The sequence below is a fragment of the Ascaphus truei genome, chromosome 16, assembly GCF_040206685.1.
Source record: "Ascaphus truei isolate aAscTru1 chromosome 16, aAscTru1.hap1, whole genome shotgun sequence".
Taxonomy (NCBI): Eukaryota; Metazoa; Chordata; class Amphibia; order Anura; family Ascaphidae; genus Ascaphus; species Ascaphus truei.
This window is the reverse complement of record NC_134498.1, coordinates 33,721,820-33,749,216: the sequence shown is the minus strand read 5'-3', so window position 1 is coordinate 33,749,216 and position 27,397 is coordinate 33,721,820. Positions and strand designations below refer to the sequence as shown.

Below are 27,397 nucleotides of genomic sequence, written 5' to 3'. Positions count from 1 at the left end.
TGCTGCAGCCTGCAGTCTCTCCTACATCCATCTCCACTAACCCTTGGATCTAAGGCCATCCTAGATTACCTGCAGCCCATCTTGGAGAAGTTATATTGAGTAATAAGAGTTATGGGGAGGGGTTATATGGAACAATAGGAGAAGTTATAGGGAGCGGTTATATGGGGGGAATAGGCATTATAGGGCGTGTTTATATGGAGCAATAGGAATGATAGGGAGTGGTTATATTGGGTAATAGGAGGGGTTATAGGGAGTGGCCCGTCAGTGATACTCAGAGCATTGCAGAGCAACCACAGTGACACAGTTACCACCAGTCATTTATTAAAAAAGATTCATCACTCGATTCAGGACAGCAGAGCGGGGAGGCACTCTGGGTCCTTATTGGGGTAATAGTGGTAAATACAAATAATTAGTAAAGTCTCTGCATTATAAACACTCAGTCTCCCTGGGGGAACAGGGACATGTGGAGTGGGAAATCCAGCACCTCTGATCTGCCTTAGGGCAGGTCCACCAGTCCTCTCTCTCTCTCTCCTGGGTCAGGGTTAGGGACCTCCTGGTGGTGTCCAGCCCCCCAGCGCCTTCTCCAGGTGACGAGCGAGGGCGATTGTGAGGTGGTCGTTGTAGTGAGACGCGATGAGCTGTATACCGAGAGGAAGCCCCTCCTCACTCAGGCCCAGGGGACACTGTGTGACTGGGACACCCAGAACGTTAAATATACCTAAAGGGATGGGGAGAGAGAGACGACGTGAGAGATAGACAGGGGGAGACGAGAGGGGGTGGGAGGTGAGACGTGGGGGAGGAGTGAGATAGCATGAGAGAGAGAAGAGGGAGCGTGAGAGGGAGGGAGATAAAAAATGTCTCTGTGTCAATGTCACCTTGCTCATGAGGGACAGACTTCAAGTCACCTAGCTTCCCTCTGCCAGTGTCCCTGTACCACGTGGGGCACTTACCTGTATAGGCAAAGTTGAAAGGCATAGCAATTGGCTCGTGGTGTCTGGGGGCGATCTTGGGATGTGAGGGGTACAGCAGGATCCCGTCTGACCCCAGCAGGGTGTTGATTTCGTCTTTCAAGTTTCCAGCCATCTTCTCCAACCTCTCATTTGCCTGAGTGTTCAGGTGCGTCAGCTTCTCAGTGAGAGCCAGACCTGCGCAGATCAGAGAACGGGTACAGATTAAAACTCCCGCACTAATATATACAGCCTCCCCCTCACACACACAGCGGCAGTGCCAGCCTACCCCTCACACACACACACACACAGCAGTAGTGCCAGCCTCCCCCTCACACACACAGCAGCAGTGCCAGCCCCCCCTCACACACACACAGCAGCAGTGCCAGCTTCCCCCTCACACACACAGCGGCAGTGCCAGCCCCCTCACACACACACAGCGGCAGTGCCAGCTTCCCCCTCACACACAGCAGCAGTGCCAGCATCCCCCTCACACAGCAGCAGTGCCAGCCTCCCCTCACACACACAGCGGCAGTACCAGCCCCCCCCCTCACACACACACACAGCAGCAGTGCCAGCTTCCCCCTCACACACACAGCAGCAGTGCCATCCTCCCCTCACACACACACAGCGGCAGTGCCAGCCTCCCCCTCACACACACAGTGGCAGTGCCAGCCTCCCCCTCACACACACACACAGCGGCAGTGCCAGCCTCCCCCTCACACACACAGCGGCAGTGCCAGCCTCCCCCTCACACACACAGCAGCAGTGCCAGCCGCCCCCTCACACACACAGCAGCAGAGCCAGCCTCCCCCTCACACACACAGCGGCAGTGCCAGCCTCCCCTTCACACACACAGCGGCAGTGCCAGCCTTTCCCTCACGCACACAGCGGCAGTGCCAGCCTCCCCCTTACACACACAGCAGCAGTGCCAGCTTCCCCTCACACACACAGCAGCAGTGCCAGCCTCCCCCTCACATACACAGCGGCAGTGCCAGCCTCCCCCTCACAGCGGCAGTGACAGCATCCCCCCCTCAAATACACACAGCAGTAGTTCCGGCCTCCCCCCTCACACACACAGTGGCAGTGCCAGCCTCCCCCCTCACACACAGCAGCTGTGCCAATCTTGCCCCCTCACACACACACAGCAGTGCCATCCTCCCCTTCACACAAAGCAGCCATGCCAGCCTCCCCCCTCACACACAGCAGCAGTGCCAACTTCCACCCTCACACACAAACGGCAGTTCCAACCCCCCCCCCCCTTCGCACACAGTGGCAGTGCCAGCCTCCCCCTCTTACAGCGGCAGTGCCAGCTTCCCCCCTTACACCTGACCCCAATTCTGCGCTCGACTATTTCCAATCCGAGTTCTTAACACTCTGTGATGCCCATGCTCCACTATGCAGAATAAGGGTATGGAGGGCCCACCTTCCATGGGTTACAACTGACCTTATAGCACTCTACCAGTTCAGGGATGCCTTGTGGAAAAGCTACAAAGTAACAGGCACTACCAAGGATCTCAATTACCACAGATGCCTGTGGAACATGTGCACAAGGCAAACAAGGCATGCAAAAGCACAATATTACTCTGACAATCTCCTCCAGACTACATCAAATCCAGCTAACTTCTGGAAGGTTATCCACAACATATTCCAGCCTTCTAACCATCAACAACCAAGTAATATTACTAAGGGGGATTAGAAAAAAGGGTGGTGTGTATAGCGCTAAAAATAGAGGTGAATACAAAATGTAATACAAATATTAACAACAACGTGGTGGATAATATTGATAATAATTAAATAAAATATGGCAAGGCTGCCAGGAAAAACTAACCCAAACACAGTTAGTGATAGACAAAAAAAACAATACAGACCGGCGCCTTAAAGTCCAAATGGGTGATATATAAAAGTCCAATGGATGGCTTGGAATATCCAATAGATGGTGATCTAGTCCAGTGGACCATCAGGTTCCTCAGCAGCAAAAATGATATGACATGCAGGGGAGACAAGAGGACAAGATCATAGTGTAACACAGTATGGTTATAACAATTAACACATAGACATAGACAGACAGGCACACACAACACTAAACAAATAGGCTGACTAATACAATAATGATTGAATGAACACGATAAAATACAGCAGGCTGGTGACGAGCAGGTCTAGGATCCGGTGTGTAAAACCGAAATCCTACTTACAGCAAGTCCCTAGGATAAGCGCAGGTGAGTGGAGTATAGATGGTCCGGCGACAGATGTTGGTGGACGCGTGCCACGTGTAGATGCCTGCAGGAGCATCCTCGGATTACTGCCGATGATGGCGACGCTGCCTTCTACTACACGGGACGCCTTCCGTTGGCGCCCGGAACTACGTCACAGCGGGCGGGACAACACACCGGATCTCACTGCCGATACAAGCTCCTATGCACTGCGACTCCCTGCTGTTTTCTGGACAAGGCATGCACCTTGTCAGCTTCAGAGAGAGAGAACAGGTGCTGCTGCTTACACAGTTCTACCTACATTCATCAGCTGTATTGGTAGAGGAGCAGACCCTTGAAGCAGTTCCTGGAGTCGCAGTGCATAGGAGCTTGTATCGGCAGTGAGATCCGGTGTGTTGTCCCGCCCGCTGTGACGTAGTTCGGGGCGCCAACGGAAGGCGTCCCATGTAGTAGAAGGCAGCGTCGCCATCATCGGCAGTAATCCGAGGAGGCTCCTGCAGGCATCTACACGTGGCACGCGTCCACCAACATCTGTCGCCGGACCATCTATACTCCACTCACCTGCGCTTATCCTAGGGACTTGCTGTAAGTAGGATTTCGGTTTTACACACCGGATCCTAGACCTGCTCGTCACCAGCCTGCTGTATTTTATCGTGTTCATTAAATCATTATTGTATTAGTCAGCCTATTTGTTTAGTGTTGTGTGTGCCTGTCTGTCTATGTCTATGTGTTAATTGTTATAACCATACTGTGTTACACTATGATCTTGTCCTCTTGTCTCCCCTGCTGCTGCTGAGGAACCTGCTGTCCACTGGACTAGATCACCATCTATTGGATATCCCAAGCCATCCATTGGACTTTTATATATCACCCATTTGGACTTTAAGGCGCCGGTCTATATTGTTTTTTTTTTTTTATTACTAAGGGGGATATTACTCTGACAAACCCCACTGACATTGCAAATGCATTGTAAGGAATCGGGGAACACGTCCTTTGCGACGTGTTCCCTCCTTACCTGCATTGCCTCAGACCTCCACTCTGGTACCAGTGCGTGCGCGCCCCCCGCTCTGTTTACAGAGCGCACGCGCAGCTCTTCTAGAGTTCCACGGAGCTTAACTCCGCCCCCTCGGACGTGCCGCGCTTCTCTCTCGCGCGACAGGCACACGTGATGACGTGCACCACTCCCCAGCTGCGTGGCAAGTATTCTCCAAGCTCACTTGTCTCCTGTTGCCAATCCGTGTCTCCGGAGGCCGCGCCTCCATTCCACCTCCTGTCTCATTGCATCTTGTATGCCTTATATGCCTTGCTCATTCACTCCTGCTTTGCTGAGCACAAATGGTTGTAGCCTTGAGCTCCTGCGTTTTGTTGTGCCTTGCTCCTTTGTCCTGTGTTTACCCTGCAGCTTGATTCTTCGTGTACTGTCCCGACTTAACCTAGGAACCCCTCTGGATACTGACCCCGGCTTATCACCTACTCTGCGACCTCACTAACCCAGACCACGGCTATACAGACCACTACAACTCTAACTTCTCCAACCCCAAACCACGGCTCTACGGTCTACTATGATTCGGATCCCTCCAACCCCAGACCACGGCTAACAGACTTAACTATTCTTACTTCTCCAATCCAAGACTCTGGCAAGTATCTATTACCCACTCTCTCCAACCCAGACCCAGCTACGTTGACAATCCGCCTGCCAGGCACGCTTCCGCTGCGGTGGGTGCGTGGTTTAATACTTTCCCACCTCAGTACCGGGGACCTGTCTTGCTCGTGGGCAGCTCAAGCATTACATGCATTCAATGACTACTTTGTGGGGTGTACTACAAACTTATTAGCGAAACGCAACCCAAACCACAAACAGGAATCTCATCCTGGGAGTGCCCACATAGCCCCACCCCCTCCCAACACTGCCCACAATTTTAATTTGGCCCAGTATCCGACGAGGAGATTACACAAGCGCTCCTCAAACTAAAACTAAGCAGCCAATGTGGACCTGACTTACTACAATCTAAGTTCCTACGACTTGGTCCCCCAGCCATTGCCAAACCAATTGCTTCCATAGTTAACTCTATCCTGTCCATAGGCCATATCCCTAAGAACTGGAAAACTGCCAGAGTTGTCCCAATCTTCAAAAGTGGGGACAAAAACACTGTCTCACACTACAGGCCAATCTCACTTCTCCCAATTCTATCCAAAATCATGGAAAAATGTGTTCACTCCCAATTAAGCGATTACTATACCAAGACAAATTTCCCTAGCCAATTCCAGTCTGGGTTTCGCCCCAAACACTCCACCGTAACTACCCTGCTAAACGTTTGCAATGAAATCCAGTGTGGTATGGAACTGGGACAACTCACTGGTGCAGTATTCCTAGATGTTGCAAAGGCTTTTGACACAGTTGATCATGTTATCCTGCTTAACAAACTCCGGAGCTCTGGAATAGGGAAGCATGCTTTAAACTGGTTTCAGTCCTACCTATCAGGTAGATCCCAACATGTGTCCATCTCAGGCTCTAACTCCAACCCTCGGGAGAGAAATTACATCCTGCTCTGATTCTACTACCTTACAAAATTTAGTATCATCAGCAAAGATGGAGACTTTGCTCTCGATCCCAACCTCAAAAACGGGCATGTAACACTTAATAAGTGTATCGGAGGGTATGAATAGCCTGCTGGCTCACCATCCCGTCGGCTCCACGTGATCCACGTAGCGAAACGCGTAGAGTGGGAGTATCTTGCTGCGGAGCTGTAAGGAGAGGAGTCATTGAAGGCCAGCCCCCACCTGACCGAGGAAACCTGATCTGACGTCAGACGCCGAGCCGTGCGGTGACGCAGTGGAGCAGAGGCAAAGACAGACGAGTACCGGGAGTTGCGGGATGGTGAGCCAGCAGGCTATTCATACCCTCCGATACACTTATTAAGTGTTACATGCCCGTTTTTAACTGTCACATTGTGAGTGTATACTTTTTTTTACATAGATAAACTTTGAAAACTTGGTTGATCTGTGCTATGCCAGTTTGTTCTCTCTTTTTGGGTCGTATCCTCCTGAGTTACCAGAACCACCTTGATGACTACAACTTCACATACTCACCACTGACTAATAGTCAACCCTGCTGTTTTGACTCTTACATCTTGTAAGTAGTCATTTCTAAAGAGCCAAGATTGTGAAATCTTTTATATTACCCATTTCCATTCTGCTGCACTTAGAATTGTTTTGTTTCTCCCCTATGCTCCCCCTGGATTTCGTGTCTACAGCCTCCCACTCATATACATAGCAGCTGTGCCGGCCTCCCTCCCGCCCCCACACACACAAACACACACACACAGTGGCAGTTCCAGCCTCCCCTCACATACACACACAGCGGCACTGCCATCCTCCCCCTCACAAAAACAGCGGCAGTGCCAGCCTCTCCCTCACACACACACTCAGTGGCAGTGCCAGCCTCCCCCTCATACACACAGCGGCAGTGCCAGTCTCCATTCTCACCAATCGCTGGCAGTGTATGGTTTGAGAGACCAAATATCCATTTCACGAGCTCCCAGCTTGGCCACAAAGCTCTGCCGTTACCTGACATTAGTTCTGCAAAACTCTGCGGGAGACAGAGAGTATTACAGGGTATATTCCAGCAGTCACTGTGTGCATATAGCAAGGTATACTCCTGCAGTCAGTGAGCGTGTGTGTGTGTGTATAGCTGGGTAAAGTCACCGCAGTAACTGTGAGTATATCAGGGTATATTCCTGTAGTCACTGTTTGAATATAGCATGGTATATCCCTGCAGTTACTGGGTGTGTGTATATACAGCAGGGTATATTCCTGCAGTCACTGTGTATATAGCAGGGTATATTCTCCGCAGTCACTGTGTGTAGTACATCACAGGGTATATTCCTGCAGTCACTGTGTGTGTGTATATAGCAGGGTATATTCCCACAGTCACTGTGTATATTCCAGTAGTGACTGATGTATATAGAAGGGTATATTCCTGCAGTCATTTTGTGTATATACAACAAACGACAGACAAGCCCAATGCTACATCCAACATGACAAAAATACACAGTAAAATACTTATATATTCTCTTGAAAAGGGGTCATTTAGTTTAACCCTTTGGCCAAAGCGTTTTAAGCCACATCAAGGCAGACCCTGTTCGCAAGTCCTAACACTACCAGATAAAATACTAATATACCTATATTAGGATTAAAATTCTCATTTACCTCTATTAGGAGGGAGAAAGACCACATTGGATCTATATCCAGTAGAATGAAAAGGACCTACTAACTTCCCAAGTTAGTAGGTCCTTTCATTCTACTGGATATAGATCCAATGTGGTCTTTCTCCCTCCTAATAGAGGTAAATGAGAATTTTAATCCTTAAATAGGTATATTAGTATTTTATCTGGTAGTGTTAGGACTTGCGAACAGGGTCTGCCTTGATGTGGCTCGCAAGCTTACAATGCTTTGGCCAAAGGGTTAAACTAAATGACCCTTTTGCAAGAGAATATATAAGTATTTTACTGTGTATTTTTGTCATGTTGGATGTAGCATTGGACTTGTCTGTCGTTTGTTGTATACATATGCCACGCTCAATAGCTCTCCTTTTTGACACTTATATAGGCAGACCGTCTGAACAATTTATAATGGATAAGTGAAAAAGGGAGTTACACTCACATGGTATCAGTTAAAAACAAGCATTTAGATCTCTCTGGATCTCGCTGGCCGGATGGATGGTGTCTCCTCTTCCCCTCTCTCGTGGCGTGCGTTCCAGCGGTGCGTTCCACTCAACCGGAAGTGATGTCATCCGCTACGTCCACTTCCTGGGGTTTCGGCCGGCGCTGAAGAAAAACGTCACTCTACGCGTTTCACCACATAGGTTTCATCAGGAGTGACGTTTCAGTGGATAGGGGCGGTGTATATACCCTAATTCTGGGTCTCATTAGTCAGAAAAACACCTGATACTACTTTAACTCATAGTATACATCTGTGGCTATAATGAGCTATACAAAAATGCTATCTCTCTATTGCACACATATGAAATTTATAAGTTAACTCATATATGTTGTGCAAATAACATTTTTGGTATACAGTTCTTAAAAATACATATTATTTATACAATCATTTTAAAATACATCAGGTTTGTTAAAAATATATATTTGGTTGAAAATATATATATACTATTTAATCTTCAGTGCAAATATTAGCAATAAAAAATGTATAAACTTTAAATATAAAATACACTGCCTAAAAACACTTTAAAATAGTTAAAACAGGTATTACAAAGAAATTATCTCTAAACTGGAGGTATATATGTGGAAAGTGCTGGGCAAGAGGCATATTTCTAAAAATAGAAAGATAAAATGTTAGTGCATTATAAAATCATAGGAAAGGTTTAAGATCAAATTCTAAATTCAAACCGGATGGAGATATAGTTTTTAGTTCGAACATCCAGAAGGATTCCCTTTTAATCAATGCTTTATTTCTGTTTCCTCCTCTCCAATGGGGCATAACTTGTTCGATTGCTTTAAATTTTAACCCCTTGGGGTCCGCATTATGTACCATCAAGAAGTGGTTTGGAACACTATGTGTGGTCATTTTTCGTTTAATATTTCCTATATGTTCCAAAATGCGTGTTTTTAGGGGTCTTATAGTTTTCCCTATATACTGTAGACCACAATCACATTCAATCAGATAAATAACGAAATTGGACCTACAGTTTAAATGCTGTTTTATACTATATACCTAGAGACACAGATAGACTTTCTTATAAAATGTATTGAATTTGTCCTAACAAAAAAATTTTTTTGGTTTTGTGATGAGTTTTTCCTGCAATTATGTGGAACCGCCATGGGGACCAAATTTGCCCCCAGCTATGCCAATCTATTGATGGCCATGTGGGAAGATCAGTATATATGGTCTTGGATAGGTCTTGGGGCAAATTTGGTCACATGGCGGAGGTTCATTGATGATATTGTCTTTGTTTGGAAGGGTACATTGGAGGATCTAGATACATTTCTTCTGTATCTGAACAATAACGAGCTAAATCTTAGATTCACCTCCATTGTAAGTAAAACCACTGTAAACTTCCTGGACTTAACAATTTATATAGAAAACAATGTTATTAAAACAAAAAATTTCTTCAAAGATGTGGATGCAAATAATTACATCCTACAGTCCAGTTGCCATCTTAATAAATGGATTAACAACATTCCATATGGCCAATACTGTAGACTGAAACGAAATTGCACTGATAACAAAGTATATGAAGAACAATCAACTACACTGTCCAGGAAGTTTGCAGAACGGAACTACAGGCCAAATGTCATCCAAAAAGCGTTGGATAAAACAAGACAAATATCCAGAGAGTCTATGTTGATCCCCAGAGAAAAAAGTGGGGAAGACGATAAGCTAAGGGTACCCTTTATTACTCAGTATAATAGGGATGCACACAAAATAAATGATATATTGAACAGTCACTGGTCTATATTGAGAAATGATCCCATTATAGGAACTGCACTGCCCAACAAGGTTCAAATGGTATATAGAAAAGCACCGAATGTAAAGAAATTTGTAGCACCTAGTGCTTTGAGGAGTCCTACTGTAAATAAAAACCCAACGTGGTTACAACCACCGAAAGGGTTCTTTGATTGCAAATTCTGCACTGCTTGCCATTATAGTTGCAAGAATACTAATACCTTTGAATCTAACATCACAAAAAAGGTATATAGTATAAAACAGCATTTAAACTGTAGGTCCAATTTCGTTATTTATCTGATTGAATGTGATTGTGGTCTACAGTATATAGGGAAAACTATAAGACCCCTAAAAACACGCATTTTGGAACATATAGGAAATATTAAACGAAAAATGACCACACATAGTGTTCCAAACCACTTCTTGATGGTACATAATGCGGACCCCAAGGGGTTAAAATTTAAAGCAATCGAACAAGTTATGCCCCATTGGAGAGGAGGAAACAGAAATAAAGCATTGATTAAAAGGGAATCCTTCTGGATGTTCGAACTAAAAACTATATCTCCATCCGGTTTGAATTTAGAATTTGATCTTAAACCTTTCCTATGATTTTATAATGCACTAACATTTTATCTTTCTATTTTTAGAAATATGCCTCTTGCCCAGCACTTTCCACATATATACCTCCAGTTTAGAGATAATTTCTTTGTAATACCTGTTTTAACTATTTTAAAGTGTTTTTAGGCAGTGTATTTTATATTTAAAGTTTATACATTTTTTATTGTTAATATTTGCACTGAAGATTAAATAGTATATATATATTTTTAACCAAATATATATTTTTAACAAACCTGATGTATTTTAAAATGATTGTATAAATAATATGTATTTTTAAGAACTGTATACCAAAAATGTTATTTGCACAACATATATGAGTTAACTTATAAATTTCATATGTGTGCAATAGAGAGATAGCATTTTTGTATAGCTCATTATAGCCACAGATGTATACTATGAGTTAAAGTAGTATCAGGTGTTTTTCTGACTAATGAGACCCAGAATTAGGGTATATACACCGCCCCTATCCACTGAAACGTCACTCCTGATGAAACCTATGTGGTGAAACGTGTAGAGTGACGTTTTTCTTCAGCGCCGGCCGAAACCCCAGGAAGTGGACGTAGCGGATGACATCACTTCCGGTTGAGTGGAACGCACCGCTGGAACGCACGCCACGAGAGAGGGGAAGAGGAGACACCATCCATCCGGCCAGCGAGATCCAGAGAGATCTAAATGCTTGTTTTTAACTGATACCATGTGAGTGTAACGCCCTTTTTCACTTATCCATTATAAATTGTTCAGACGGTCTGCACTATGTCCAGTTGTATCTTTTATTAAGGTGCCTGGGAGTCCACATATCTGGGGGAACATTGAGTTCTGCATCTCCTGTCCACCGAGTGAGCAGCATCTTAAAAGATACCTTTATGTGCCTTATACCCTCTCACGTTTATTGCGCTTCTAGGACATTTCTTCATACTGTGTGTGTATATAGCAGGGTATATTCCTGCAGTCACTTTGTGTGTATATAGCAGGGTATATTCCTGCAGTCACTGTGTGTGTATAAAGCAGTATATAACTCCTGACCGGCTCTTCAGCTGATGACATCATTGCTGACCATATCTGGAAGGAGTAGCGCAGGTTGTGTATTCTGAGCGGCTGCACGTGCACACCGAGCGTCGACTCCAACTTCTCAACCACCTGGGGGGGAGGGGGATAAACGGTATGGGCAGAGCTGGCTTCTGAAGTGGGAGACGTCTCTTCTCCACGCTCCTTCGCAACCGTCTCACACATCCCTCCCTCTCTTGCACATCCCTCTCTCACATCCCTCCCTCTCTCACACCCGTTTCACACATCCCTCCCACTCTCACACCCATGTCACACATCCTCTCTCCCACATCCCTCCTTCCCCATCTTTCTCGCACACCCCCTCACACTGAAACATATCCCTCCTCTCACCAGTCTCTCATCCATCACACACACACACACACACACACACACACACACACACACACACACACACACACACACACACACACACACACACACACACACACACACACACACACAGCCCCCCCACACACACACACACCCTTCTCTCTCACAGATCCCTCCCTCTCACACCAATCTCCCACATCCCTCCCTCTCTCACATCTGTGTCACACATCCTTGTCTCTCACACACCCGTCTCACACATCCTTCTCTCTCACACATCCCTCCCTCTCACCCATCTCACCCATCCTTATCTCACACATCCCTCACTCTCACACACCCGACACACATCCTTCTCTCTCACACATCCCTCCCTCTCTCACACCAATCTCCCACATCCTTTTCTCTCACACATCCCTCCCTCTCTCTCACACCCGTCTCACACATCCTTCTTTCATACCCATCTCACACTTCCCTCCCTCTCTATCTTTCTGACACACCCTCACTCAAACATATCCCTGCCTCTCTCACCAATCTCTCATCCATCCCTCTCTCCCACACACACATCCCTCTCACACATCCCACCCTCTCCCCACCACATCCCTCCCTCTCTTTCCCATTTCCACCCTCTCCCATATCCACACCCTCTCTCCTGCACCCCTCTCTCACATCCCAATACCCCCTCCACCTCTCTCACACATCCCCCCTATCACATCATCCCCCCCCCCCGTCACCCCTCTCTCTCACCCGTCTCTGGGCCTGTACTAGTTCCTTATCCACTGGGGACACAAACGGTCCCCCACCGTCATTCTCCATAGTGAAGAAACGGAGACTGCGGAGAGACACCTCCTCATCCAGGCGCAGCCTGCGAGACAGACAGAGAGCTCAGAGAGAGATAGAGACAGCTCATCACCCAGACGTAGTCTGTGAGTCAGAAAGAGACAGAAACACCTCTTCATCCTCACGCCACTCCCTGCCACTCTCTCCCCCTCAATTCCTGGCACTCTCTCCCCCTCACTTCCTGGCGCACTCACCTTCACTCTCTGGCACTCTCACGCCTTCACTTCCTGGCGCTCTCTCCGTGACACTCTCTTACCCTCACTTCCTGGTGCTCTCACACAATCACTTGCTGGCGCTCTTGCACTCGCTCCCCGGCGCTCTCTTGCACTCACTTGCTGGCGCTCTCTCCGGCCATCACTCTCAGCACCGGGGTGAGGTCCTCAGCGTATCGACACATAGGACCCGTGCACAGGAAGTAGCAGCGTAAGCCGTGGGCGTTCGGGAACTGGCCCTCATTGGGGACCACCCCTGGGTACAGTGGAGGGACAAGACGTGACTACAGCAGTGACAGTTATTACACGTGATCGTCAGATAGGGGGGTGGGAGCAGGTGGTTACGGGGGGTTCCTTAGTACGAACAGAGGAATATGGAATATGGCATCCTAATGTTACTGTAGCCAATTGTCATCATTATTATTATACTATATGCCATATCACTGTGCTCTCTCTCTCTCTCTATATACATGCACAAACAAACAGGAGTATATAGACAGAGGGGGCATATATACACAGGGGTACATAGAGGTGATAAATATACAGTGGTACATACAAGGGGTATATATACAGAGGGGTACATGTATTGTGTACCTGTAGTCGGCTTGTGTCCGTATACTCCATTGAAGAACGCCGGCATCCGTATACTGCCTCCGATATCAGAGCCCACCCCGATCACAGATCCAGCTGTTCCCAGGATACAGCCCTCCCCACCTGTATGTATAGTATGTATAATATAAATATATATAGTTCATTTTAGTTGTTCTCAACCTGTAAAGTTTTGCGATACCCCCTTAAGTGGAGGCGTGCTTTTACTTAAAGAAATTAAGATGCTGATAATGATATACACATGCACACACACGTATGCACTACCCCCAGTACACAACCCTCCCACCTGCAGTCTTCCAAGTCTCTGGCTGGAGCCAAAACATAGACACAATAAATATCACTTATTGATGATTTAAGTGCTTGCCCTTCTCTTTACCTACTGTACTCTACACACTGGGTTCAGAAAAAACGGGACGCCTTTTATTTTTCGTTGTATCTTGCAGCAAACTCATTCAAATTTCAGGAAACTTTGAGCAATTCTAGGCCTGTCACAGTAGATTATTACATTTAAGAATTACTTGATAATCTAATAAATATTCTTTTGGAATTGGCGACATCATAGTGACCTCATCAAGTGCACAGGTACAAAATGGTGTTTAACGAAAGAAGATAAACACATTATAAAGTGCTTGAGACAGAGCAAGGATTGTGGTCCAAAACGCTTACATACATAGCTATACTGATAAAGGATGGCCGCTAGGAGGCCTGGAAAAACGAATTTGTATCGTTCAGGAGTGGGAGCAGCTGGATCAACGCGTTACCGATGCTTCAATCAGACAGTTCTTGTCTCCAGGCATGCATTTTAGCAGAAGGAGGACATAGTAATCTAAGTGTTTCAGATTTGATTACAACAGATTAATGCATTTACGAGCTACGAAGGAAAAACTCCTATTTCTCGCTTAATGATCACGTACCTCCCGCAGTGTATCTGGTGCTTGCTGACATAATACAATGACATCAATTTAGATAACATCAGTTGATTGTCTACATTGTGCTACAATGGTGCAAATTTTCATGGGCATTGAGCTTGCAATATATAAGATATAATGAAAAACAAAAGGTTGTGTGTGCATATATATATATATATATATATATATATATATATATATATATATATATATATATATATATATATACACACACACATACATACACACACACACACACACACATATACATATATATACACACACATACATAAAAACATACACACACACACACACACACACACACATATATACATACATACACACACACACACACACACACGCACGTATGTATGTATGTGTATATATATATATATACACATACATACATACATACATGTGTGTGTGTGTGTGTGTGCGTGTGTGTGCGTGTCTGTATGTATATACACATATACAGATAGGCCATACATATAGTTATCTTGTCCTCTCCCTGTCCCCCTCTCCCCAGATCTACTCCCCACCACGTGACAGAAGTTATAGGAGTTCCTGGGACCTCCGTCTCATCTCTCTTCCTAGTCTCCCCCACCCCTATCTTTATTGTTCTCCCCGCCCCTTCACCCCCCCCTCTCACCGGAGCTGCCCCCCACCATGTGGCGGGGGTTGTAGGGGTTCCTGGTCTTGCCGTACACCTTGTTGCTGCTCTCGTACCACATACACAGCTCACTGCAGTTAGTGACCCCCAGCGGGATCCCACCCGCTCTCTTCAACCGTGACACCACCACTGCGTCTGTCTGGGATCGCAGCTCGCGGCGAGAGAGGAGGCCGGAGCTGTTCGGCATGCCTGGGTAAGAATGTGTGTTATATACATACATATACCTTCATTTCGCATATACGGTGGGCGTATTCAAAATGGCCACCCTTTGTGCTCACCCTCCAGAGCGAACGCTTCTTTAACAGTGAATGGGACCCCGAGGAGGGGGAACTTGTCTCGAAGGGTCTCCACATCCTCTGTCCCTGCGGACACCAGGTCATCGACGCTCTGCGCCTCACGTAAGGCGTCATCAAACCGCTCGCTCACGAGGGCGTTAAGAGCCGGGTTCACCTCCCGGATCCTGGAGATGAAGGACTGGACCACGTCACTACTCCTGAGCTGAGGACAGAGAGGGGACAGTGACATACCCTGTTATATACACATATATACCCTGCTGTATATACACACTGCTCCGGAGCCGAGGACCGTGACATACTCGGCTATACACACACACACATCATCATATGCAGCCATTATCAATCCACTGCTGGATGGAGGCCTCTCCAATGATCTCCCAGGTACTGCGCTTAGAAGCCTCTCATCTCCAAGTATTCACCATGCTTCCTTATTTCACAATGTTGCTGTGAAAAGCTTTGATGACACAGTGTCTCCCTGCCGCACTCCCTTGCTGATCCTTAGGCCTCGGGCATGGTCAGTGCGTACTGAGGCGCGCTTGTACTTACCTGTGTGCCCCTACAGCCGCAATGAGAGCGGCTTTAGCGGCGCAAGTGCGCGGAAGCGTAGGTCTTAGCAGAATTTTACATTTCAGCGCTCGCCGGAGTGCAGGGCCGGTCACGTGAGCGGTTCGCCCAATGAGGGCGAACCAGCTCCGTGACGTGACTGGCCCGCCCGCTGACACGCCCCCGGACGGCGCGCTGTCTAAGGCCAGGGAAAGCACCCGCTTTCCCTGAGCCTCAGCGCGTCTCCGCACGCCAGCAGGAACCCTGGTCGAGGCCTTATCTTGCTTGTATCTTCATGTAATCTAATGGCTGATGTGGCTTTCTTGGGGTCTTCTTTGCCTCCATTCTTATGAATGAGTATTACTATGGCATTAATCCATTGTTCTGGAATTTTTCTGTTTTTCAAGCAGCATGTACAGAGGTTTTGGAAGGTTTTTCTCCATTTACAAAATGTTTTATCAGGAAGTAATCTATTGAGAGTTACCTCTCGTTCTCAAGTATGTTTCTTCCCTAGCTTTTTTCAAGATTTCAGTTGTAATTCTATCTTCCCCGGGAGCCTTCTCATTTTTAATGGATTTTATTGCCTTTGCCACTTCTTCTGGAAGGATGCGTGGTCCACCATTGGTGGTTTCTTCTCTCTCTTCCTCTGCTGAATTATGTCCTGCGTCATCTGTGTTCTTGTACATTTTTATTTAGAAGTCCTCAACTCTCTTTATGATAAGTGCACAGCCTTTTATTGTTGATCCATTGTCTTGTTTGAGTGCAATGATTTACTTCTTCCCCATCATAAGTCATTGCTTTGTTTTCTTCAAGCATTTGTTATCTTCAACAGTCTTCCTCACCATATCACAGTTACATTTTTTTATATCGAGTTAGACATTTGTGGATTGTCTTGCACAGCTCTGCATATTCAATTCTTGTATCTCAGGATTGCTTCTTTTCTTGTAGTTTCCTCAGTCACGGCTTTGTCTCATCTGCTATTTTCTTCATAATTGTTTGTTAAAGTGACCCCATGCATTTCGAGCAAGCTTAAGCGATTTTCCAGCTCCAGTTGAATTTGTCTGATGTTATTTTTGAGGTTATTGATGTTGATAGTTTTCATCTTCACATTCAGATGTAAGCGGCAGAGAACCAATCAGTGATCTCCCCATGTGCCCAAACTGTTAAGGACTGTGCAGTCTTCAATCACGTGTTTCAAGTTAGCTAGGATATAGTACATTTCATGCTTTATTCCATTGGGTTTATTCCATGTCCATTTTCTATTTGGATTCCTCTTGAAGAATGAATTCATGATGTAGAAATGTTCACATTTTTCAAATTCTACCAATCTGTCCCCATGTTCATTCCTGTTACCATAACCATACTTAATGCTGGGCACCAATCTTTGCATTGAAATCTCCCATAACGATCTTTAGGTGACAATTTCCTTTTTCTGTTTAGTTGGTTGATTTCATGGTAGAAGTCTCCCACCTCATTCATTGTCTGTGTGACTTAATGTTGGAGCATACTCTTGGATTATTTGAAGCTTGTATCTTTTTGTCTACTTAATGACGATTCTTGCTGCTCTTCCAGATGAGATTTCATACGTCACTATGTTGTTTCTCCATCTCGTTAACAATGACGCCAACTCCACTGATTCTTCCATTTTCTGTACCTCACATTTTCTTCTTTCTTCACTAAGACCAACAATATCCCATTTAATATTTTCAAGATCGTCTTCCAGTGCTGCCTCACTGGAGAGTCCGTCAGTTGTAAGTAGCCAGCTCCAAGTTTGAATGACAGCTTTTGTTGAACCTCTGGGAATTCTTAGCACCCTCTGCCTTCATACCTTCTTCCTGAATGCCGTCAAGCCCAGGGACATTCCAGCCTCCGGAGAATGCGGGCTCTTGCTTCTTGGCGTGTTCCATATTTGGGGGTTGAGGCATTACTTGCCACACCGGCCCCATTTCCATGTTGGAAAGTACCTTTCCCACTTTAGCTGGTATATTGTTTAAGCTTTCATAGTATTGTATTGTATGTCTTTATTTATATAGCGCCATTAATGTACATAGCGCTTCACAATAGTAATACACGTGACAATCATAAATAACAAATACAGATAACGGGTCATGGGAATAAGTGCTTCAGACATAAACGTAACATTTAGGAAGAGGAGTTAATGCTCCGAGGAGCTTACAATCTAATTGGTATGTAGGAGGAACTTACAGAGACAATAGGAGGGCATTTTGATAAGTGCTTCTGCAGGGGGCCAAGCTTTATGTATCATGTGTCTAGTAATATCTACGGTGCTACTTATATGCTTCTTTAAGCAAGTGTGTCTAAGGTGGGTCTTAAAGGAGAGTGTGCTAGTCGGGTATTGAGGGGAAGGGTATTCCAGAGGTGCGGGGCAGTCAGTGAGAAAGGTTTAAGGCGGGAGATGGCTTTAGATACAAAGGGGGTAGAGAGAAGACATCCTTGAGCAGAATGCAAGAGTCGGGATGGTGCATAGCGAGAAATTAGGGCCGAGATGTGAGGGGGAAAAAATGAGGAGGAGAATTGAGTGCGAGATGCAGGATGATAGGAAGCCAGGAGAGTAATTTCAGCAGGGGAGATGCTGAGACGCAGCGTTTAGGAGAGATTGTAGGGAGACAGTAAGGCCGGACAGCCAGAGGTTACAGTAATCGAGATGGGAGAGAATGAGGGCCTGAGTCAGAGTTTTAGCAGTCGAGCAACAGAGGAAAGGGCGTATCTTTATAATATTGCGGAGAAAAAAGCGACAGGTTTTAGAGACGTTTTGAATGTGAGAGGAGAATGTGAGAGAGGAGTCGAGTGTGACCCCTAGGCAGCGTGCTTGGCTACTGGGTGAATGATGGTACTTCCAACAGTAATGTGGAAGGAGGTAGTAAGGCCAGGTTTGGGAGGAAGTATGAGGAGTTCTGTTTTTGTCATGTTAAGTTTAAGTCGGCGGAGGGCCATCCAGGATGATATAGCAGAGAGACATTCAGAAACGTTGGTCAGTATAGCAGGTCAGGGGTTGAAAAGTAAATTTGTGTGTCGTCAGCATAGAGGTGATATTTAAACCAAAGAGATGTGATTAGGTAACCTAGAGAAAGTGTGTACAGGGAAAAGGTCCCAGGACAGCGCCTGAGAGAGAGATCGATAGAGGAGGAGGCGTTAGCAGAGGAGACACTGAAAGTACGATGGGAGAGGTAAGAGGAGATCCAGGATAGAGCTTTGTTATGAATACCAAGAGTATGGAGAATGTGGAGAAGAGGGTGGTCCACGGTGTCAAATGCTGCAGAGAGTTCGAGTAATATGCACAGAGTGTAATGACCTCTGTCTTTGACAGCATGGAGGTCATTAGTTAATTTAGTGAGGACTGTTTCCGTCGAGTGAGCCGTGCAGAAGCCAGATTGTAGAGGGTCTAGGAGAGAATGGGTGTTGAGAAAATGGAGCAAGCGAGAGAATACATGACGTTCAAGGAGTTTAGAGGCAAAAGGCAGGAGGGAGACAGGTCGATAGTTGGAAAGATAGTTAGGGTCAAGCTTGCTGTTTTTGAGTAATGGTATAACGGTTGCATGCTTGAAGGAGGAGGGATAGGTACCAGAGTTGAGGGAGGTGCTAAATATCTGTGTCAGCGTAGGGGTTATAGTAGGAACAATATGTTTTAGGAGATGGGAGTGAATAGTGTCAAGAGGGCAAGTGGTAGATGGAGAAGAGGAGATCAGCAGTGACACATCGTCCTCTGCGACAGTGGAAAAGGAGTCCAGGAAGGCAGGAGGAGACTTAGGAAGCAGTGTAGTATGGGAGGAGGAAACAGAAGAGATGTTCTGACAAATGGATTCCACCTTTTCCTTGAAATAGTCAGCAAAGTCCTGAGGTGAAATGGAGGAAGAAGAGGCAGCTGGGGGTGGTTTGAGTAGAGAGTCAAAGACAGAGAAGAGTCGGCGTGGGTTAGATTTGTGTGTGTTGATTAGTGAAGAAAAGAAGGTTTGTTTAGCCTGAGAGAGGGCAGAGTTGAGACAGGATAGCATAAATTTGTAGTGAAGGAAGTCTGCAAGAGTATGAGATTTCCTCCAGAGGCGTTCAGAGGAACGAGTGGAGGAACGCAGCATGCACGTGTGGGAATTTAGCTAGGGTCTGGGGTTAGAAGGGCGAGGGCGGCAGTGAGAAAGCGGGGCATGTAGATCAAGAGAGGAGGATAAGGCAGAGTTGTAGTTCCTGACCAGGTTGTCAGGGTCTGGAGTACAAATGAGAGAGGAGAGGCATATAGAGCGCAGGTTTCTGCAGAAAAGAGGGGGAGATGGAGAAGGGGAGAAACGAGAGAGAGAAAATGACATGAGGTGATGGTCAGAGAGAGGAAAAGGGGAAATGGAGAAAATCGGAAAGAGATAAGTTTTTTGTGAAAACCAGGTCTAAGTAGTGGTCATCCTTGTGGGTGCTGGCTGCAGTCCACTGTTGAATGCCAAAAGAAGAGGTTAGAGAGAGAAACGGGAAGTCCAAGGGAGAGAGGGGTCATCAATGTGGCAGTTGAAGTCCCCAAGGAAAAGAACAGGGGAATCTGAGGAGAAAAAGAAAGCAGGATTCAAAGTGAGAGAGAAAGGCAGAAGGGGGATGAGTAGAGGTAGGTGGGCGATAGATGACCGCCACATGGACAGGTGGACAGGGAGAGAAGAGAAGATCTGGACAGTGTGAGCCTCAAAGGAGGGAAAAGCAAGAGAGGGAGGAATATGAAGGGTACGGTAACAGCAGAGAGGGGGGAGGAGTAGACCCATGCCCCCACCCCTGTCATCAGGGCGTGGAGTGGGGGAGAAGGAAAGGCCACCATAAGAGAGGGCAGCTTCCAGAGCAGAGTCAGACTGAGTGAGCCAGGTCTCAGTTATAGCAAATAGGAGCAGAGGGGGAGAGAGAAAGAAGTCATGCACAGAGAGGAACTTGTTAGAGAGGGAGCGAGCATTCCAAAGGGCACAGGAGAAAGGGAGAGAGGAGGGAGGGTGGCAGTAGATGGGTATGAGGTTGGAGGGGTTAACACCAGAAGGAGTAGAAGTTGCATTTTGCAGGCGAGGGCAAGTAGAAATAAGGCAGAGACCGGGATTGGGAGAGATATCCCCAGAAGCAAGGAGGAGAAGCATGGAAAGAAAGAGAATGTGAGAGGAGGATTTGTAGGGGTGTGTTTTATTGCTGGGGATATAGCTGTGTAGTGTCAGAGGACGCAGGTAAGAAAGGAGTTCATGTGAACTGAGAAGTGGTGAAGGAAAGAGGGATGGAGATATATGAATAGAGTTGGAGACATGGGGCTGGTAGAAAGAAGTGCGTATTTTGAAAAGAAGAGTTGTCAGAGCAAGTATAAAGAGTAACAGCGGCATGGTTGAACCTACCAGCCCAAGTGCCACTATACATCTTCTTAAACACCTGTTGCCTCCATCCCACCACTTTGAGGCAGAGATAAGGATATGAGTATACATACATATATATACACATACATATATATGCAAATATAGCTGTATGCTCATCTGCATGTCTTAGGCAGGTCTGCAACCCCGCCTTTCCCCATTATCACCCAGCATACAGCACTTCCACTGCAGCAAGGGATTCTGGGAAATGACATGCAAATGAGCACACAGTGTCACTTTTTGCCTCAATAACCATTTTTAACATGGTTCCCTATAGGCTTAAGCTTGCTGCATGGTCACAGCTTTGAGCACAGCCAGGGTTAAGGTGCATACCCAGAAAACCACCCACAGACAGCTGTTACGACCTTGATGGGTCTCATCAGTGTGGGGTTGATTTTACTGGGAATGCAAGAGAGGCTATGGGATAGGCTAAACCATAATACTGAGTTAAGTTATGGTGAGTAAAAAAAAGTGACAAAAACCCTCCACTGGAAAGCAAATATGCAAATATAGCTGTATGCTCATCTGCATGTCTTATGCAGGTCTGCAACCCCGCCTTTCCCCATTATCACCCAGCATATATATACATATACACATACATCACACACACAGTCACGCCTTGGCAATAATTGAAATACGGTGCAGCGCAGTCAGGTGGAGCAGGGGTGCGCAAACTTCATGTGCTGTGCCCCCTGCCTGCTCTCCCCCTGAGTCGCGCCCCCCTTACCTTTAATGCGGCATCAAATGACGCCACGTTGTTCACACCACGTGACCCTACGCGTTTCTTCAGTTGAGACGGATTTCATCAGGGGATGGACTCAATTAATGATTGTAAGCATTAAATTGTGCTCAAATTCAATTGAGAAACTCCACATTGATTGCCAACTTAAATCATCTGTATTATACCACCAAAAGTGATTTTGAATAGCTATAAAAGCAAAAAAAGAGATAATTTATATATATTGATTATTCTACATTCTTCCTGTAATTATACAGGTAAATAAGAATTTTACCCCAGGTGAGTGTTGGGTCCTGCTACGGTCATGCCTTGTAAGTGGCAGCAGGCTTAAGACGCTTTGGCCAAAGGGTTAAACTAAATGACCCTTTTTACAAGAGATATATAGGTATTGCACACACACACACACACACACACACACACACACACACACACACACACACACACACACGGCAAGATAATTCATTGGGTTTCTAAATATCTGTATCTCCGATTCAATCTACATTTGCCCAGGACATACGTGAAAACGAGAGGTAACTCTCAATGTATTACTTCCTGGTAAAATATTTTATAAATAAAATATTTTATAAATAAATTTGAATTTGTTTAAAAAAAAAAATTAAACTCTTTTTTGCGTAGGGTCACATGGTGTGAGCAACCTACGGTGGCTGATTGTATGCTTGACTTGGAGCCAGAGAAGAGACCAGATAAGACCTGCCAAAATTGCCCGCGTGTATTGGGAACTTTCCATACCAGGAACTAGAACGCTGTTACCTTGGGTTGCCGGAGGATTCTTTAGACTGCGACACCTGCAGCAAAGTTCCAGGATACATCTTTCGACGGAGCAAGCAGATGGTGTCTGGACTTCTTCATGTCTTCGCATGAGTCCGCTCATACCATGCTCGAATTTCATGACTAATTTGTGAGTTTTAAATTGTCTCAATTCATTTTATTAAATCCTTTATACTCAGAATTATACTAGGATCGGGCGCTTTTTTCTCTTTTCTTTTTCTAGGTTGACATATGGGAGGTTGTTGACCCCAGAAAGAGGCTGCCAGTATCCAAACAGACATTATTAAAGGTCATATCAAGAGTTTGGTCACAGATTCACCGCGATCCATCGTATGAACTTGGGACTTTTTTTCCTTTCATTTTTTATATACAGGCATACCCCGCATTAACGTACGCAATGGGACCGGAGCATGTATGTAAAGCGAAAATGTACTTAAAGTGAAGCACTACCTTTTCCCACTTATCGATGCATGTACTGTACTGCAATCGTCATATACGTGCATAACTGATGTAAATAACGCCTTAGTAACAGGTTCTATAGTCTCCCCGCTTGCGCACACCTTTGTTACAGGTAGGGAGCCGGTATTGCTGTTCAGGACGTGCTGACAGGCGCATGCGCGAGCTGCCGTTTGCCTATTGGGCGATATGTACTTACTCGCGAGTGTACTTAAAGTGAGTGTACTTAAAGCGGGGTATGCCTGTATCTCTGAAACGTCATAGGGGTAGGTTTATTGGCTCATCTGCTTTATATAGCAGCTACTGATCCCCTACTAATTCTCCAATTAGTGCAGGTATAATACACCCCAGTGTCAGTCTGGACATGCCCCTCCATTGAACGGTAGGTGAATGTGTAAGGCTGACAGAGAGATGTATATATGTAAGTTGTATTATATTCACACCAGGGAATTTGTGCACCCTGTTTACCTTTATAGCAAAAGTAAGTATGATACTGGCTTTAGCCAGATTTTAATTGCACTACTCACTTAAGCTCATGCTTTATTTAACCCCTTCAGGGCTTTAACACTTTTTTCACCAGTCCATGGGACAATTATTACATTTATATACAGTATAGTGTAGGTACCTGCATTAAACGGGTTGCCTTGACGTGGCATGCAGGCTTACAAAAGCTTTGGCCAAAGGGTTTAACCAAATACCCTTTTTCATGAGAATATTATTTTATCTTAGCCTAATTGGTAGGAGCGCAGGAATCGTTCTTTTTTTTTTTCCTTTTTTTAATATATGCGTGTTTTTAAATTATTTTTCAGAAATAATTTTTAATTTCTTTTTTATTTACTTATTCATGTATTGTTTTACTCTTTCACATGGTGTATATTAGATGCAGACTTTTAGTCATGCCATACCTGTCACATTAATAAATAAAAATAAAACAATCAACATATCACCACTCTTTTATAGTTTAACTTGGTGATTTTTTTTACTTAAACGCATTAATTCTATGAGTGTTAAAATGTCACTGACAAGCAAATCAGAGCAATTGCATTTCTTACTGAAAAACTCTGGAGAGCAGCACCACTTTCAAACTAAAAGTAAAGCTGTCAGAGCCACAGCTCCAAGACTATGAAACCTACACACCTGAAACTTTGCATACTAATGATATTTTTTATTTTGGGACGGTTGGGTTTTTTTTTCTTCCTGGTTTTAATTGTTCTTCCTGATTGGTTGTTACCTCTCTGCAAGACCACTGATTGGTCAGTTTCTCAGCGCAAGGCCGCTGATTGGCCTTTGCTTTGCAGGGGGGTACATGATTGGTTGCCGTGCTGAATTGGAGGCCATCCACACATTCCTTAGGCTGGTTCTATAGTGCGGGCACGCGCTACACCGTGCGCGCGCGGCAGTTTTAGTTGGCTAAGGTGAGTCAGCCATTCTATGATGGTGCCGCACGCGCGCACGGCAGGGAGCGGACCGACGAGGGAGAAGATGAAGAAATTAATGATTTTGCGCCGCTACCGGCGCTGTAATATATGTATGTGTATGTATGTTTGTGCGTGTGTGTATGTATGCGTCAAAGTTAAATAAATAATATTTTTATTACAACATTTTTTTTTATTTTTTAAATATTTAATACATAATTCACAATCTCTACACACACATACACATATACACACAAACACACACAGTACCTTCACTCACAGCATACACACGAAAAGCATGCAGCACGTGCACACGCTTTCGCACATGCACGCGCACGGCCGCAAACAGTATAGAACGGCCATTATGGGGAAGAGTGTTTGTCATGGGGTTGAGGGTTTAGGGAAGGGGAGAGGTGTGGGTGTAAAAGGGAGGGGGAGAAGTGTGGGTGTAAAAGGGAGGGGGAGAGGTGGGGCTGTAAGAGAGTGAGGAGTAGAGGTGAGATGCAGGGGGGGGGCAGTGATGTGAGGTGCAGGAGGGGGGAGAGTGATGTGAGGTGCAGGGGGGGAGAGTGATGTGAGGTGCAGGAGGGGGGAGAGTGATGTGAGGTGCAGGGGGGGAGAGTGATGTGAGGTGCAGGGGAGGGGGGAGTGATGTGGGGTGCAGGGGGGGGAGAGTGCTGTGGAGTGCAGGGGGGAGAGTGATGTGAGGTGTAGGGCGGGGAGAGTGATTTGAGGTGCATGGGGGGCCGAATTATGTGTGGAGCTGTGAAGGGGGGGGGGGAGCGGAGCTAGAGGGGGAGCGGGAACAGTTCATTCCGGGCAACGCCGGGTATCTCGGCTATTGTGTGTGTGTGTGTATATATATATATACACACACACACACACACACACACACACACACACTAACATTTAAAATACATTAGAATACTTGGAACCCTAAACAGAATGCGGTTCACTGTATCAACTTTATATACCTCAGGCGAATAATATAGTGGGCCTGTACGAACGCACGTGACGCACACTTTTCGTGTGTACGGTCCGTGTTGCTGTGAGTGACAGGCTTGGAAGGTACTGTGTGTGTGCGTCGCTGTGTGTGTGCGTCACTGTGTGTGTGTATATTAAAATTTAAAAAAAGACATGCTATGTGAAGAAATTATTTATTGACATATCACACACACACACACTGAGCGGCGCAAATACTTACTTTTCACAGTCTTCCCCGCTATCGCCCGGCTCCACGCTCACTGCCGTGCACGCGGCCCTAGTATACAATGGCTGGCTAACCACAGCGCAGCGTGCACCCACAGCAGTGCGGTGGACATCACACAGAGCTTTGCGCATGCGCAGGGTATGTGTGCGAATGGCAGCCTATAGGACTAGGATAAGTTCCACATGGGAACTGCAGTTCCCAACAGACCATGGGGCTGCAAGATCACCTGGCTACGCTTAGCCAATAGGGTGCCAGGATTCTCCTGAGGGGAACATTGATACATTTTGCACGTCTGAGCTGGGACAAGGACAGGGTAAGAGGTACGTGCAGGTGTCTGTAGTATCTGCACTAGGCTAGAAACCCGTTAGGCCCCGACTCCCCTCAGTGTGTGGTTGCTGCAGGGACCGGCCCATAGGGTAGGGACACGGCCCTGTAGTACCAGTGAGGGATAGTACTGTAGTACCAGTGAGGGACACAGCCAGGACACGTTGGTATCCTGGCCCTTGGTGGTCTGCAAATAGATCACCCTCTGCAGAGTGAGAGACCTTTCTGGACCCGTGGATCCCAACGACAGCATCTGCGCGCCCGGGTGTGGCATCACCCGGCAGGTACCTCACCACAACACGTGCACCAACGTACACCTCCGTTTAAGTGGGCAGTGTTACAGTTGTGGCACTATTGTGTGTTGATTATGATCATTATTATGCATATAGTTACATAGTATTTATTTACAAATTTATTGTATCTGCCATCACAGACTCCATGGGTAATGAATCCCACATAGTAACTGCCCTTACTGTAAAGAACCCTTTCCTTTGTTGCTGGTGAAATCTCCTTTCCTCCAACCTAAAGGGATGCCCCCGAGTCCTTTGTACTGCCCGTGGGATAAATCGTTCTTTTGAAAACTCCTTGTACTGTCCCTGAATATATTTCTATATAGTTATCATATCCCCTCTTAGACGCCTCTTTTGTAATGTAAATAAATCTAATTTAGCGAGCCTCTCCTCATAAAATAGATTGTCCATCCCCTTTGTTCTAGTTATACCATTGTTTATTGTATGTGTACTGTAACACTAGAATCCCGTACAGGTGGAGGCGCTACTGAGCATCGTTCCAGGGTACACCCCAGGCTCCCAGCAGCGGAGGCTCATGCCACCTGTGAGCCACCAGGTATTGCACCCTACCCACCACCCTACACACACACTGTAGCTATACATCTCCAGGGGAGGGGGGTGGGGGAGAGATAGAGATAACCTGTGCTACACTTACATATAGAAATATTGAACAATAATTCATACTACAAATATGAGTGACAGGAATCCCCATCCTCTGCCTCACACAGTGACGTCACTAAGCTAGGGGCGGGATCACGTGACCCCGGCCGTCCCCCACGACTACATTTCCCGGCATTCCTCTCACCTGCCCGCGTCGGATCTTCTCAGCCAGCACGGCCGCCGGTGTGAGGAGCAGCGGGTCTCGCGGGGGCTCCGGGCGGGGCGGGTCACTGGTAAATAAGGCGAGCAGGCGGATCAGCGCGAGGAGGAGGCGGGAGAACCCGCGGAGCGCAAGGGCGAGGAGCATCACGTGACCGGGGGTGGGGGGCGGCGGCAAGAGAGGAGAGAGTCCCAAGGGGACACGTGACGTAGAGAGAGCGAGGGGCGCGAGGCGCGAGCCGCTGAGCCGAGCTCTGAATGACACAACCCGGAAGTACCGCGAGCTATGTGTCTGTT

The 27,397-nt window shown here is 46.2% G+C and overlaps 1 protein-coding gene and 1 pseudogene across 1 annotated transcript; one reads left to right on the top strand and one right to left on the bottom strand.

Annotated features, from left to right (window-relative positions):
- Positions 1-299: 299 nt before the first annotated feature.
- Positions 300-27,392, bottom strand: FAAH2 (fatty acid amide hydrolase 2). The gene is made up of 10 exons (XM_075573092.1): positions 27,087-27,392; positions 15,126-15,345; positions 14,827-15,036; positions 13,255-13,374; positions 12,781-12,916; positions 12,356-12,473; positions 11,264-11,377; positions 6,647-6,749; positions 951-1,145; positions 300-718 (listed from the first exon to the last, which is right to left on the bottom strand). The coding sequence occupies exons 1-10, from the start codon at positions 27,246-27,248 to the stop codon at positions 543-545; spliced, it is 1,554 nt and encodes a 517-aa protein (XP_075429207.1). The 5' UTR covers positions 27,249-27,392; the 3' UTR covers positions 300-542.
- The window catches only part of LOC142467427 (thioredoxin reductase-like selenoprotein T), a 30,231-nt pseudogene continuing 30,177 nt past the window's right edge, over positions 27,344-27,397 (top strand).

Coding starts and splice junctions, on each gene's coding strand:
- FAAH2 (XM_075573092.1), bottom strand. CDS start 27,248: ATGCTCCTCGCCCTTGCGCTCCGCGGGTTCTCCCGCCTCCTCCTCGCG. Junction 11,378..12,355: donor TAGTACAGGCCCAGAGACGG/GTGAGAGAGAGG, acceptor CCTCCCCCCCAG/GTGGTTGAGAAGTTGGAGTC. Junction 719..950: donor TTTCAACTTTGCCTATACAG/GTAAGTGCCCCA, acceptor CCATCCCTTTAG/GTATATTTAACGTTCTGGGT.